This window comes from Polypterus senegalus, chromosome 1 (genome assembly GCF_016835505.1).
Source record: "Polypterus senegalus isolate Bchr_013 chromosome 1, ASM1683550v1, whole genome shotgun sequence".
In the NCBI taxonomy this organism is placed as follows: domain Eukaryota; kingdom Metazoa; phylum Chordata; class Cladistia; order Polypteriformes; family Polypteridae; genus Polypterus; species Polypterus senegalus.
Genome location: NC_053154.1, coordinates 110,868,884 through 110,885,965, shown reverse-complemented (window position 1 = coordinate 110,885,965; position 17,082 = coordinate 110,868,884). Strand labels below are relative to the sequence as shown.

Here is a 17,082-nt window from a genome sequence, read left to right as displayed (position 1 = left end):
TACTGATTGAACTGAACTTGTGCATCAACCACACATAGTCACACACTTATGCATGAACCATGTGGAACTCATGACCATTACACTGACTGTAGAACCATGTGGAAGTCATGACCATTACATTGACTGTAATTCTAACTGTGACTTTATACTTACATATTTACCTTTACTTTTACTACATACGAGGTGTGGCAGAAAAGTAATGAGACTGATTTTTTATTTACCAAAGTTTTTATTTTTTTCAAACATCAATGTTATCCCCTTCAAAGTAGTTCCCTTGGGCAGCTACACACCGATGGAGACGTTGTTCCCACTGTTGGAAGTCTTCAACCGGTATGGTCTTCAGCATGTCCGTTACACTCTTTTGGATGTTTTCTAAAGTCCCGAAATGACGTCCTTTGAGGACATTTTTCAGTTTAGGAAAAAGGAAAAAGTCACATGGACTGAGGTCAGGTGAACAAGGGGGCTGGGGAACCACAGGAATGCATTTTGAGGTCTAAAATTCTGTTATGGAGAGGGCAGTTTTTCGGCACCATTTTGGCACAGACCTTTTGCATGTGCAAATGTTCAGTCAAAATTTGATGAACGGTAAATCTGTTCAAATTTAATTGTTCACTCAACATTTTTAATGTTAAACGATGGTCTGATCTCACAAGAGTGTTCACACGTTTGATGTTTTGATTGGTTTTCGAAGTTGAAGTCCTCCCTGAACGGTGTTCATCTTCAACTTGTTTTCTGCCTTCCAAAAATGATTTGTGCCAGCGAAAAACTTAAGCTTGGGATAAAGAATGTTCCCCATAGGCCTGTTTTAACTTTTCAAATGTCACACTTGCCGTTTAATGGCACAACGTTGCTCCAAATTCCGCTGTTCCATTTTGCGTGACACACAACCAAAAACACAACTTCGCTAATAGCAGTCACAAAAATCACGTAGTTAACGGAAGGAGTTGAAACTCGCACTGAGCTATGGGAGGGTACTGATACACGTGCTCTATCAAGGACAACAGTGCAGCGTTGCCAGATCGCTTGCAGTGTTGCCAGTCTCATTACTTTTCTGCCACACCTCGTATTTACCTTTACTTTTACTCTTGCATATCTGAAACTGTTAATAGTGTAGGTGGAGAAAAGGCATTACAGATGGGATGGGGAGAAAAACATTACCTGAATGCGAGGCCAGTGCAACGACAAATTGGCCAGGGGAGCAAATAAATTAACTTTGGGCCCAGCAAGTACAAAATAATGGACGGACCAGAAGAAGCCGGGAGTCAGGTGCAATTCAATCCCCCATACATCAGGTGGCAGTGGTCCTTACATGGGAACCCAGTCAGGACACCAGCTAGGCTGCTTGGGATATGAAGCCCAGAAGTGAAGCCCTGTCAGGGTCTCTAAGTTCTAATACAGGACCTCCATACTTTAACTATGACCTGAAAGTGCTTCCCAGAAGACATGCTGTGACCCCAGATGCATTTTTGGGTCTGGTATAAAAGGCAGCCTTCTGCCACTCATGGAAGAGTCAGAGTTGGGAGGCAGCAGGCAACACTCAATTGGAGGACGGAAGGAGGAAGATTCATTGCTTCATTGTGATTGGAATTGTATTTGTGGCTGATTCGTGGAGGACATCTTTGGAAAGGTGCTTTAGAAGGAATACAAATCTCTTGTTTTACAGTATTCATATATTGTGTGCTGTATTACTGTGTTTGTGGTTTGGAGCTTTTTACATTCCCCTACAAACCCCCATGGTTAAAATAATAACTGTGCTTCTCATAGTTTAATATTTACTTTAAAATATGTTCTTCTTGTAGTTTAATATCTAATCTTATATACCTTTATCTATACGCTTGCTCCAAATGATATTTCACTGTATTGTAAAGTGATAATAAAGGCATCTTACATCTTACCCTCTTATTGGTGGTTATGGGTTTTGATATGTTTTTGGGACTTCAAGTTTCTATTTGAAGGCTTCAGTTCTTTTTGGATATGCAATGCCTGAGGCAGGCCAGGGAAGCTGGGATTAGGCCTCATTGGGGTAGGCCTTTTCCAGGAAGGCAAAGGAGGCCTTCTCTGACCAGTAAAGCCTTTAGTAAAGCCTTTTGGAGGCTAACACTAACAGTTTCATTATATGCTTCTGAAATTAAAACAAATCAAAAATATATGACTGCATGATCTCTTTTTGTTAATAAGGAGCTTTTGTCTTATGTTATATGAACATATGATAACAAAATAACAATATTTCTTTTTAAATGTCAAACAAAGGTAATAACTGTTTACACTGTACATGGCTTAAAGACATTAAACACATATACAGAAAGGAGACAGTATTAAGACTTGTCACATAACACATATTAAATTAATCATGAAAAAGTAATTTATGCAAAAAGTAATATTCTGATAAAAAGGAAATGTGCAACAAATGAGAAAAAGATGACTTTTGTAAACCTATATATACTGTACATCACCAATATAAGCAAATGAATAACCATAGGATTTCAACTGCAGAACAGTAACTAACAGCCTTTGCTAGACAAAATCCAAACAAAGTACAAACTCTATACAAAAAGGCACTCAAAAAGGGAGTGTACAGTGTTTTGTACAGTGTTTATTTATAAACACATATCTAGGTATTCGCTCCACCTTACAAGTGCCCTCTCTCACGATGATGAAGTACTGTTACGTAATCCAGTGAAAAAGGATTTTAGCAGTTCAAACAATACAAAAAGTTGATAAAGTAATCAAGTTGTGTTCACGTGCTATGTGTTCTGAATGCTGTTATGAATATTCATAGCATTAAACAACTGGAAAAATATTTTATGAATACAGTAGCTTGTATTAGAAAATAAAAAGTACATGGGATAACTTTTTTTACAATAATGAAAAGTCTGAGGCTGTACATTATTTTATTCCTTATTATGGGGCTAGAATGCATTCAAGCACATTTAGAGTTTTAAATTTGTCTATTCTTATCATATCATTTAAACCAGTGGTTATGTTTAATAAGCTGACAAAGCCAGTAGTTAAGTAGCTCACCACAATGACACATAATCTGCAGTTAGCCATAGCTCACCTTGTGGTGTCAGACAAGTCTTGGGTCAAACCTACATATCTTCTTTATAGATGCTGCAGCACAGTTAATGTTGCACACATTTAATGTTATATTCTCAGCAGATAACTGTTTCTATTTTGTTTTTAAAATGAAATATTCCCAAACCATTGACACCTTCTGCTTGAGCCATCATATCTGTGCTTTGCTTGCCTTCTACCATTTCCAGATTTACTTGAAAAAGTACATTTTAATGAGTTTTTAAACTTAGGTAACTTAATTATTTGTAATACCCATACAAAATACTCATCATCTTCCTTATCACCATGCTTTTTATTCCACTTTTCCTAACTGCAGCAACATGATGAGTGGGTTTGACCAGGCCTCCCTATAACTAACAAATTTAATCCATTTCTACTTGGGAATATCCAGATGCTCCCAGAACATATGAAAGACATAATTGTTCTACTATGTCCTGTCCTGGGTCTGCCTCATATATCTCCCTGTGGGAGATGTCTGGAGGGTATCCTATCTATTTATCCAAATCACCACCTCTGGCTCCTGCCAATACTGGAAAGCAGTGGGATGAAGCTGAGGCCCTCCCATTCTCCTGAGCTATTCATCCTATCATATAGCTCAATGCCCCTTTGTGTAGTAATCTTACTTTTTGTGCTCACCTGCAGTCTCTTAAACTTGTGACCAAAGCTAGGGATAGGATTCACACAGATAAATTAACTGACAGCTTGGTATGTAGACTTAGGTCCTTCTTTACTATTATGAGCCAGTTTAATGTTCCTAATACTCTCAACGTATCAATAACCTCAGCGATCAATCTGTTCTCTTGTCTCACAAGTGAATAAGACCATGAGGCACGTGATTGTATCCACTTGAGGTAGCTACCCACACCTTACCCACAGAGAACAAACCACTTTATTCTGTAAGACGACCATGACCTCAGATAAGACGGTGCTAGCTTTCATCACATCACTTTGCATCATACTAACTGCAAACTGCACATCAAAGATACAAGTTTGATCTACAGGTACCTCAAAGTTTTCAATCCACTCTCAACAATATCCCTAGTTGAGGTCAACAGTTCTCTATCCTTACTGACAAACTTCTCTAGTCATCAAATTATTTGCTGGCACCGCTTGCAGGCCATCCAAAAGTCATTTCCATGACCTCCAACTCCACCCACTCTTGGGCCTTCACTTAAACAATTGTTACAGTTGCCATATTTTTGGCATGCCAACACCTCTCAGTCAAATCTGGGTACCTTTTTAACACTGGACACTTGACAACTTACTTTAGATCTGGTCTCAATCAACATTCCCTATGGTTGCCACCATGACAAGAACAGGGGTATTTTTCAAGGATCAATTGCTGAAATTTTGTAGATTTGGAGGAATTTATGATGAACCTCAGTTAAATAACTAGCTCAACACTACTAGCCACAACATTTTATTACTCATACTTGAGAATTACATTAAGCTGTCATACAGATAGTTAATCTACTTATTTTCAGAATTTTTTCTATATGTGAAGGTATCTGATGACAGTACTTTATCATTTATGTGTGAACTTGGACATGGCATCTCTCAAAATAGAGTGTTAGGCCCAAAGCCATTTTCATTGTGTATGCTACCCCCAATGGATAAAGATTAGCCTTGTGGAGAAATGATTCTACAAACATCAACTCTTTTCATTGATTTGTGGACCAAACTAATGTGACATAGTACAAATGAGGGACAACAAACCCATTTCATAAAAGGATATCTGCACTGTTCAATCCTTCACAAGGCATTTTTTCTATCTCTCCTTCTGCTTCAAATAACTCAGCATTCCTGGCAATATCCTTAAAGGCAGATCACTTATTACAGTACACACAGTTCACTTACAAGTCCATTCACACTGACATTACCTTAAAGATGATAATATACTGGTATAAAATACATTCCCTGTTTTCTTTTGCATGTACATTATTCTTAAAGGGGTAGTCTCACTTATTACACAGATAACAAACAAGGTCATAAGCAAAGACACTAACTTTAAAACATTTAACTACATATTTAAAAACCATATTTCTATTTCCATTTCCTTCTGTCATATAACATTTTTATATTTAAAAGTATTTGCAAGCTCTTCAAAAGCAGCAGGAATGTCTTCACAAGGCACAAAACATAAAGCTAACAACATTTTAATATGCCATGGATTCTGCAAGTGCCCACTAAGATAAAGTCCCACACTTTTCACAGTTCATCAGCTACACACTTTTGACACCATGCTCTCTTGTCAGTTCTTATGTGTTTTACATGTTTTTTTTGGTGCACTGTTTATTACTCCACTACTGACATTTAAATAAATGTGTCTTAGATATGTACTGTAAATGTAACATGGTTTTGTAAACTTATATTGCTATTTCATACTCATACACATATGTGCCAGTTCTAGATTTGTCTTTAGAAGTGAAAAAAAAATTGAATACTACGCTGAAAGGTACTGAAACAGGGTAGGTTAAGAATATTTTTATGTATCTTTTCAAAACTATATGAAAGTATTTTCTGAGGCCTTCATTTTTCAAATAGGAAACCACAACAGATCAACAAGTCCAAGTAAACCTAAAACCCATCAAGATAGAATATTTTTTAAATTAATTCAATTAAAATGTCCTGCTATTCTGAATATAATCATTTACTCAAAGTCTGCAGGATTTTTTCAGACAAGTTTTAGGTAATACTGAAGTGTTAAGAGTTAACATTTGTTAACATTATTAAAAACGTACTATCTGTAGATCTGTTAATAAAAATACTCTATAATTCCATATTTGAAAAATCTTATGTATATGTGTTTTTAAAAACCTCTATTGCAGTGATTAACTTCTACTTACGAGAAAAGTTATACATAAAGCAGGCCTGTGCTGCAATGATCCATTCAGCTCTTGTCTCACAGAAGATAGCAATGTTTGCCTTTTCTCTTTGTCCAAGGGCTGCCAGGCCACTACCAAACTGAGAAGCAGCAACATAAACTTGCTCATAAGACATCCAGTTATACTGACCAAGGATAACCTTAAATGCAAATAAAAAAATATACAGTTAAAGATCAGACATAATGATCTTAGTTAATATACAGACCATACTTGAAAATATATTTAAATTTTAAAAAATCAGTAGTTATCCAGCTAACAATAATTGCCTGTTATGAAAACAAATATCATTATTTTTCCTCAATATTTTGTACAATGCAATGGAAATCTTTGAAATGTTGGCTTATAAAACTATTAGCAATGGTCTATCAAATAAGATTAAGAGGTGACATGATTGAAGTGTTTAAAATTATGAAGGGAATTAGTACAGTGGATTGAGACTGTTATTTTAAAATGAGTTCATCAAGAACACAGGGACACAGATTGAAACTTGGTAAGGGTAAATTTTGCACAAACAGTAGGAGGTTTTTCTTTACAAAGAGAACTATAGACACTTGGAATAAACTACCAGGTAGCATGGTAGACAGTAAGACTTTTGGAACTTTCAAAACTAGACTTGATGTTTATTTAGAAGAATTAAGGGGACAGGACTAGTGAGCTTTGTTAGTCTGAATGGCCTGCCTCTGTCTAGATTGTTGTAATGTTCTAATGGACTATGGTTACTTTCTATTATGTAAGCTTTTCTAATTATTTATTATGTACATTATAATCTTTTCAAATGTAACATTTTTATTATTGAAATACTTTTCATTGGTCATATAAGAATGCCATTGTTAGTCTTCTATTCATACAAGACTAAGTACAAAATTATTCAGGAAGCACTGCAAGGATAAGATGCTGTCTCTTTTGACCCTAAAGTGAATTAAAGATGATGAATGGTGCCACTGAAAGCCTGACCCAGCTACTATCCCTGGCCATGGATTGAGAAATAGATGAATGACTACATCTAGTATCAACAGGAACACAGACAGCATAACAATGTAATGATTTATATCACAGTTTTAAATACCTGCACGTATTGTAGCATATTATAAAATTCCAAGGAGGAGATGAATGGCTAGTCAGCCTAACTTTAACTTTACCTGTTCCAAAGGTCTACAAAAGATCTCGCTTGATTTTTTCACATTTTGTTTCTGTTTATTAAACATATGTTTCCTACAGTCTATAGCTGGGATAGTTAATACAAATACCTATTTTAATTAGCGTATTACTGTTTTGAAGAAGTAGATCCAGAGCAGGTCTGCAGTTCAATTTCTCTGTTCATGATGGAAACTGTGTTGTAATATGTTCTGACAGAGAATACGGTGCCACTGGAAACCCTCGTGACCATTCAAGTAAAACTAGGCTTTGATTGCCAACATAATCAGACAATAGGCTCCATAATTATGCAAAATGCCTCATGAGAAGTAGTATGCCCTCTTAAGATGGGAAATTAAGACAGTGGTTTACTGGATTAACTGGCTCTATGCCAAGTACAGGCATGCTGCCAGAGAGTGATAGGGAAAACCTGAGATTTGAGTACTGTTGGGGATGTGGTACACAATAATAATATTGGTACAACGGCCCAAAGGGTAAAGCACAAACATAATTTATTATTTGCTTCACATTTTTACAGATTTGTAGAATTACATTTAAAAAGATCTGAGACGTTTAGCAAGAATGCAAAGTCAAATGAAGGACATTATTTGAAGATGTGAACTATACTGTAAAGTCTCCAGAAAGATGTTGTTTGAATGCCAAATAGACTATCTGTGCACATCTTGCTTATTCTCTTCCTTGTCCATGCACAGTCGTAGCCAAACGTTTTGAGAATGACACAAATATTCATTTTCACAAAGTTTGCTGTCTCAGTTTTTATGATGGCAATCTGCATATACTCCAGAATGTTATCAATTGCAAAGTCACTCTTTGAAAATGAATCTTAAAAAAAAAAAACATTTCCATTGTATTTCAGCCCTGCCACAAAAGGACCTTCTGACATCATTTCAGTGATCCTCTCATTAACACAGGTGAGAGTGTTGACAAGGACAAGGCTGGAGATCACTCTGTCATGCTGACTGAGTTAGAATAGAGAGGTTCAATTGTTGTGAAGAAGGCTTCAGGACTCCCAAGAAAGTCCAGCAAGCACCATCATCTGAATACATCTCCTAAAGTTGATTCAGCTGCGGGATCGGGGCACCACTAGTGCAGAGCTTGCTCAGGAATGGCAGCAGGCAGTTATGAGTGCATCTGAACGCACAGTGAGACAAAGACTTTTGGATGATGGCCTGGTGTCAAAAAGGGCAGCAAAGAAACCACTTCTCTCCAAGAAAAACATCAGGGACAGACTGATATTCTGCAAAAGGTACAGGGATTGTGACTGCTGAGAACTGGGGTAAATTCATTTTCTGTAATGAATCCCCTTTCCGATTGTTTGGGGCATCTGGAAAAAAGATTGTCCAGAGAATAAAAGGTGAGCGCTACCATCGGTCCTGTGTCATGCCAACAGTAAAGCATTCTGAGACCATTCATGTGTGGGGTTGCTTCTCAGCCAATGGAGTGGGCTCACTCACAATTTTGCATAAGAACAGATAGATAGATAGATAGATAGATAGATAGATAGATAGATAAGATAGATAAGATAGATTAGATAGATAGATAGATAGATAAGATAGATAGATAGATACTTTATTAATCCCAAGGGGAAATTCACTTAATCCAGCAGCAGTATACTGATACAAAGAAACAATATTAAATTAAATAGTAATAAAAATGAAAAATTAAAAAAATAAAAATAAAAAAGCAGACAATAACTTTGAGTAATGTTAGCATTTACTCCCCTGGGTGGAACTGAAGAGTCGCATAGTGTGGAGGAGGAACGATCTCCTCAGTCTGTCACTGGAGCAAGACAGTGACAAAAATCTGTCACTGAAGCTACTCCTCTGCCTGGAAATGACACTGTTCAGTGGATTCTTCATGATTGACAGGAGTTTGCTTAGTGTCCATCGCGTTGCCACATATGTTAAACTGTCCAACTTTACTCCTACAATAGATATAGATTCCACTATATAGATTGAACAGGACCAGAGAAAGTACAGTCCCCTGCGGCGCCCCTGTATTGCTGAACACAATGTCAGACCTGCAGTTCCCAAGACGCACATATTGAGGTCTGTCGGTAAGATAGTCCACAATCCATGCCACCAGGTGTGAGTCTATTCCCATCTCAGTCAGCCAGGAAACTACCCAGACCTTAATCCCATTGAGAACTTGTGGTCAATCCTCAAGAGGCAGGTGTACTAACAAAAACCCATCAATTCTGACAAACTCTAAGCATTTATTATGCAAGAATGGGTTGCCATCAGTCAGGATTTGGTCCAAAAGTTGACTGACAGCCATACCAGGGTGACTTGCAGGGGTCTTGAAAAAGAAGGGCCAACACTGAAAATATTGATTCTTTGTGTAATGTAATTGTCAATAAAAGCCTTTGAAACTTATGCTTGTAATTATACAGGGAGATTCACTCGAAAGAGGCCCCGAATATTCTGTAGTAACTTACGCTAGGACAAAGCAATCTGAACGAAACAACGTGCAATGTACTCCTCAGTATATGGAGCTTCAAACAAGTCAGGATGCCCCTGCATCAGAGCAATGAAGTAGGTGCCAGACAGCAATCGCAACATTTCACCTCTATTTGCAACACCTGGGTGCATACTGCTCGTACCCCTTCACTCAGTCACTCTACTTTTCATTAGGATAGTGGTGTACAGTATTAAGCAGCGAATATTCATGCTGCAAACCTATTGGGTAACCAATTAATTTAAATGATGTCCAAGTGAATTTTGGAAATAAACATGGTGTTCATGACATACCCTCAAAAAGAGTTACAGTATTCAGAAGATGGTACGGAAACTGGAAACGATGGGATCATTAATCCCTTCTCATAGTGGAGGCTGTCCGAAAATGTTGCAGGACACAATCGATGACGTGTAACATCGTCTGCAGCAGTCGCCTATGAAATAAATCTCTGAGATGCCTGGCAAATGAGACTGGGAGGTCTTACTCAACATGCCAGAGAGCTGCAAAATTGAATGCGTATATTGTCACCATTGATCAGAATCTCAAAGCAAGTGATATGGAGAAAAGAGCCATATCTGGTTCCAGGCGTTTGTGAGGGACAACAAAAGAATATTGGATATCACATGGTTCTCAGATGAGGTGTGGTTCCACACATTTTTCGGGTTATGTTAACTTGCAAAACACCTGTATATGGGCCTCTGAAAATCCATTTGCCACTCACCAAAAACTGCTCCATGATGAAAAAGTCAGTGTATGGTGCACAATGACTTAGTTGTGCATCATAGGCCCCATTTTCTTTGACACTACCATAAACACAAATATGTAACTGGACATTTTTGAACAGTTTGTGAATCAACTGGATGATCGTGAGTTAACAGACGGTTACTTCCAGCAAGATGGAGCAACCTTTCACACATCAGCAAGGAGCATGGCAAAAATTGAGTCCTTCTTCGGCAACAGGGTAATTTCAAAGGGACTTTGGCCACCACAGTTGACGGATCTGACACCACCAGACTTCTTCCTTTGGGGTATGCTCAAAGGAAAAGTCTATCAGAACAGGCCTCGCACTGTGGAAGATTTGAAGAAAAAAATCCAACGTGAAATTGCAGCTTCTCCCCCCAAGATGCTTGCCAATATGATCAGGAGCAAGGAGCGCAGAACTGAAATGTGTCTGGCAGAAAACGGAAACAGTTTCCAGCATCACATGTAATGCAATCGATTACACATACCTCAAGCATATTTTTTTGGTTCAGATTGCTTCATCCTAACAGAAGTTACAACAGAATATTCGGGGTCTCTTTTGAGTGAATCTCCCTGCTTCAGTATACCATAGGAACATCTGAAAAAAAGATCTAAAAAAACTGAAGCAGCAAACTTTGTGAAAACCAATACTTGTGTCATTCTCAAAACTTTTGGCCATGACTGTAGTATTTTATTTTGCATACTTTGGTTCTCCTTCTAAAAGAAATGATGTACTCGCAACTCAAAACTGGCACAAATCGCATTGTGAAAGACAACCACAATGTCTATGGTTAATGTATGATGCTGCCTGAATAAGCTACACAGCCTCAGGTGTGACCATAAATTAGTAAAAAGTGAGAAAAGATCAATGTAAAGATAAATTAGGAAAAATATTGTGTTTTTTTATATGTTTGTGTGATGCCTTTGCCAAGCAGATTAGGATAAATTTTGATTGAACATTTTATTTTTTAAAGGTGAAGCACAAACAGATTAAGAAACTCATTCATGGTCATTCAGTGAGGCAAATACAGGAATGACATAGGAGTGAAATCGATAAAATCATACTGCCACTAAAGAGTACTAGACAACAACACTGGGCATATTTTACAGGATCTCCAAAGAAAGCCAGGCAAATACTTATTAAGTGCAAGTCTATAAGTCATTTGCTCAAAGCCTCAGATGCCAACAAGAACAGGCTTTTTATATACTGTACAAAACATGTCAGCATTAAGAAAACTTTGAGAGTGTGGAAATGCAATATGATGAAGTAAATATCTAGAAAAAAAAATTAGAATTTCTTCCCCCATTCATTCTTTCACTTTCACATCTGTTTATCCAATGCACTGTCATAATAGGTACGTTTTTGAGTGACAACTCACACCCCAGTGTACCTGGAGGAAAACTCATACACACACAGAACACACAAACGACACACAGAAACCTGCATCACAAAACAAATACAGAACTCTAGAGCTGTGAGACAGCATCACTTAACATTGTGCCGTGCTAGGACTACAGTCATATGAAAAAGTCTAGGAACTCCTCTTAATTCTTTGGATTTTTGTTTATCATTGGCGGAGCTTTCAAAGTAGCAACTTCCTTTTAATATATGACATGCCTTATGGAAACAATAGTATTGGATTGTTCTCCCCGTGTCTGCGTGAGTTTCCTCCGGGTACTCCGGTTTCCTCCCACAGTCCAAAGACATGCAGGTTTAGGTACATTGGTGATTCTAAATTGTCCCTAGTGTGTGCTTGGTGTGTAGGTGATTGTGTGTGTGCACCCTGCGGTGGGTTGGCGCCCTGCCTGGGGTTTGTTTTCTGCCTTGCACCCGATGTTGGCTGGGATTGGCTCCAGCAGACCCCCGTGACCTTGTAGTTAGGATATAGCGGGTTGGATAATGGATGGATGGATTAACAGAAAATAGATAGATAGATAGACAACAAGGGCCCCATTCCCTGAACTAGCCACACAGCCCCAGAGCATGATGGAACATCCACCAAATTTGACAGCAGGTGTTTTTCTTGGAATGCGGTGTTCTTCTTCCACCATGCAAAGCACTTGTTGTTATGACCAAATAACTCAATATTTGTCTCATCAGTCCAAAGCACTTTGTTCCAAAATGAATCTGACTTGTCTAAATGAGCATTTGCATACAACAAGCGACTCTGTTTATGGCATGAGAGCAGAAAGGGCTTCTTTCTCATCACCCTGCCGTACAGATGTTTTTTGTGCAAATTGTGCTGAATTGTAGAACGATGTACAGATACACTATCTGCAGCAAGATGTTCTTGCAGGTCTTTGGAGATGATCTGTGGGTTGTCTGTAACCATTCTCACAATCCTGCGCATATGCCACTCCTGTATTTTTCTTGGCCTGCTAGACCTGGGTTTAACAGCAACTGTGCCTGTGGCCTTCCATTTCCTGATTACATTCCTTACAGTTGAAACTGACAGTTTAAACCTCTGAGATAGCTTTTTGTAGCCTTCCCCTAAATCATGATACTGAACAATCTTTGTTTTCAGATCTTTTGAGAGTTGCTTTGAGGATCCCATGCTGTCACTCTTCAGAGAAGAGTCAAAGGGAAGCACAACTTGCAATTGACCACCTTAAAAACCTTTTCTCATGATTGGACACACCTGTCTACGAAGTTCAAGGCGTAACAAGCTAATCCAACCAACACAGCCAGTTTTTCTCATTTGATTTAATTTCATACAACTAAATACTGCTTCACTAAAAATCTTTGTTTGCAAAAAACACCCTAGTACTCAGCTGTTCCTAGGAAATGAAAGATACCACTGTCGTCTTTTTTGTTGAAAGTAGAGTAAATTATTATGCAGGCTGAGAGGGGTTCCCAAACTTTTTCATATGACTGTATTATCATCAAAAAATGACTTTGAAGACCAAAGCATCATCTTGTTAATCACAGGTGACCAATCAAAAGATTAATTGAAAATAAACAACAAAAGCTGGATCAACTTTGTATAAGGTGAACACAGTCTGGTTTCTGGGAACCTGTATACTCAAAGTGCTCTATGAGTGTTGGGGCGATCACTTGTATCTACCCTTAAAAGCTTACTTGTATGATATTCTTTAAGACTCTTCATGACAAATTAATGAACAGAGTTACCTTTTTTGAGTTGATGTTAGAAAAAAGGAACAAACAGATTACAAGAGCAGCTTGAACTTTTTGAAGTGAAACTGCTCCTTTTTCACAGAAAGATTCTTGTAAACCTTGGTGCAGCAGATGAGCATGTCAGCATTGAGACATAAATGAGACAAACAAAAGTCTTTGTCAGTGCCCCAACTGACATGCAATATGTTGCTGTCTGCTGCACCCAGATTTACACAGATGTTTGCTTCTGAACAAGAAATGCTACGGTTTAAAGTTCAAGCTTTTAAATGTAAAGTGGGGAAAATATTTTGATTGGGTTTCTCAAGTTCAAAGAAATGCCTACTCTGGATTTTCCTGGTACTTGCCACTGATCTACCCACTTCCACTTTTTTTCAAGTGATATCATTGATGTTTCAATTTTTGTTGTGTTTTTAATGTATTTTATGCTTTCATTGTTTCCTAGCATTTCCATTTATCTTTTTGCCTTTTCACTTTTTGTGTTTGTGTTATTCATCTTTTTTATCTGCATTATCTTTCTGCTTGTGGTTTCACTTTTTATTTGCATTTGTATCTTTTTAACATGTCACTTTTTTGCGTCTTCAGGTTTTGTTTGTGCTGTCATCTTTTTCATGTTTTCTTTGCATTTTCATCCTTTTGTTTACCCTCTTACATTTTTTCTCAGTTGTCATCTTTTTATCTGCCACTTCACTTTCTCTTATTGTTATATTATTGTTTTTGTTTTTATTTTTTTTTATGTTTGTTAGAGTTTTTACTCTTGTTTGTGTTTTGCCCTTTGGGTTACCATACATTTGAGGGTCAAAAGATAATGTAATAGGAGTCCCGCTGTCCACTGATTGGTTGGAGAAAGGTCAATTAGCTTAGTCCCTGCTTTTTGCTAACCATAACAATGGGCAGGCAACATGGGTGGGTTGTTATTTTATTATCTAATTTGTTGGCTTTTTGGTCTTTCAAAAAATATTTAATGAAAAACAATTTTTCACATTCTTCCCTTTTCTGCATAGGCTTTCCACAGGTATTTTAGTTTCTTTCTGTATTCCAAAGACATGAAGGTTAAGTGGACTTCACAAACATAAAATGGACTAGCATGGGTATGGCTATTAATATGCCCTTTAAGAGAGTGGCATTCAATGCACATAGAATGGAATTCAGCTCTCAAATATCATAAAAATGGATTAAACAGATTCAATAAATGGACAGAATATACTATCTTTTTCGGTTGACACTACTCAGTAATACACTATACTGGTTTGGAGAGTTGTTAGTTTTATATTTATTAATTTGTATGATGCCTTTATCCAAGGTGACTTACAACTTTTGAGATACAATTTTTTTACATTTATTTTGTTTTTCAACTTGGAGCACGGTCAGATGAAGTGACTTGCTCATTGTCACATAATATCAGTAACAGGATTTGAACCCAAAACCTTAATCACCACCCCATACTGTCTACCCTTTTTAACTTGCAGACAACTTTATTACTTTATTACCTCTAAAAATGATATAGTTCTATCAGAACTGGCATGTTTGAATATTCAATTTATATTCTATTATTAAACCCTATACTATAAAATACAACAAATACGCACATTTTCTAAATTTGTCAGAGGCAGCTCAATTTAGTTAGTTAAGCTGTATGAAAATTAAAATTACAGTTTAATGGTGTAAGTTGAGAGGCTTATGTTTTCTCACTTATATAAACTAGACAATGAAATTATTCAACGTCTGGTATCATAGTCCCCAATTCCCACACTGTTTGCTAATCAGTATAATACCCATTTTTCATAGAAATAATCTTTGTTATATTTTGTTGCCCCCTGGTGTCTTTTCACTCACATGGCAGTTTCAATTTTTTAATGTGAAATAACCACAAGACACTGCTACACCAAGCAATCTCACAAAACCTCTACCATCTGTTTACATATCACAGCAGCATCATTAAGAGCAAGGCAGGAACTTGGTCCCTTTCAGAGCACAAGTGACACATATCCACACCAGTCCATTTTAGGTTTTGCAATCCACCTAATACACATTTCTTTAAGATGTGGGAGAAAAACCTGAGTACACTGAATTTAGAAATATTCAGACCCATTCACTCTTTTATGTTGCAGCCTTGTAATAACATCATCTGAAAACATTTTTCCACACATCAAACAACATTCAAAATCCCAGAATGAAAAAGTGAAAGCAGAGTTTCTTCAGACAAGGGAATCTAGTTTCTTACACTATGATAGTCCTTTAGGGGCATTCTTACAAGCTCCAAGCAGAATTTCATGTCTTTTATTGAGGAGAGGCTCCTGTCTAACCATTCTATATAACGGCTAGATCAGTGGAGTGCTGAAGTTTCTCCCAACTCCACAGGGGTTCTCTGGAGCTGAGCAGCGTGACCATCAGGTTCTAGGTCATCTCTCTTACCATGGTTCTTCTCCCAAGATTGCTCAGTTTGGATAGACAGACAACTCTAGGTACAGTTGTGGTTGTTTCAAACCTCTTCCATTTAAGAATTATGAAGGTAAATGCACTCATGGGAGCCTTCAGTGTTGCAGAATATTTTGTAGCCTTTCTCAGATCTATGCCTCAACACAATCCTGTCTCTAAGCACTGAGGACAATTCCTTTGACCTAATGTCTTGGTTTCTGCTCTGATGCAAATGGTCAATATTGGGACCTTACATAGGCAGTTGTGTGTATTTTCTTATTTTTATGTACAATCAATTGACTTCACCACAGGTGGACAAATAAACAATGTGTAGAAGAATCTAAATGATGATCAATAAATTGTGATGCACAAATGTCTGAATACTTGTGTCAATGTGGTATTTCAGTTTTTTTATTTTAAATAAATTTGCAAAACTTTCTAAAGTTTTGTTTTCCCTTTGTCATTCTAGAGTACTGAGTGTTGCTTAATGTTGGGACAAAAACACATGTAAATGATTTTAGAACAGAAGCTGCAACATAGCAAAATGAAAACAGGAAAGGGATCTGAATACTTTGACTCCACTATACTTAGGAGTGAATATACAACTGCCTTTGAAGTACAAATTGGGTGTGAATTCCATGAGTTCTTTGTTTAAAGCATTTGTGATAATTACAACAATGGTGGAACAGTAGTTCATTCTGTTTATAATAGATACCAGCTTGTTGTTTTAATCCTACCTGAAAGCACACCACCAACTGTGTTTTCATTGGCAAGGCATGTCAAAAACACAGTATATTTGTTTGTTTTTTTTGTAATTGTTTTGCATGGTTCATTCTATGGTCTAAGAAACATGATAGGGTTCTCTATAGTACATCTTTTAGGAACTTTGAATCTGTTTATGTTTGCCATCAGCTGACAAGCTCATAAATTTGCCACAATCAACAGACACATGCTTTTATACTTGGGTGTAATCCTCCAACTGTCTCACACTGGCATGGAAGTGCACTTTACAGTTTGAAATTTGAAAAAAATTAAATTTACTCAATGGGTTCAACTCAATTTTTTTTTCTTGGTTCTGTACCTTTTAGTTTCTGTTTTCCACCATTGTATGTGAGACTAGCTTCAACAGTCCCAGCAACCCATTTTACAATCCTCATGTCAGCAAGATCCAACTTTGACCCAACCTTTTACATCATGGCCACTGTTTCTAAGCCATAT

The 17,082-nt window shown here is 37.3% G+C and overlaps 1 protein-coding gene across 3 annotated transcripts in view; it reads right to left on the bottom strand.

The window, feature by feature from the left end:
• The window catches only part of acsl3a (acyl-CoA synthetase long chain family member 3a), a 93,911-nt gene that overhangs the window by 59,131 nt on the left and 17,698 nt on the right, over window positions 1-17,082 (bottom strand). For all 3 annotated transcript variants that reach the window (XM_039755968.1, XM_039755977.1, XM_039755987.1), the window contains one exon: window positions 5,922-6,099. In XM_039755968.1, coding sequence (XP_039611902.1) covers window positions 5,922-6,099 — 178 coding nt within the window. The remainder of the gene's footprint in view (window positions 1-5,921; window positions 6,100-17,082) is intronic.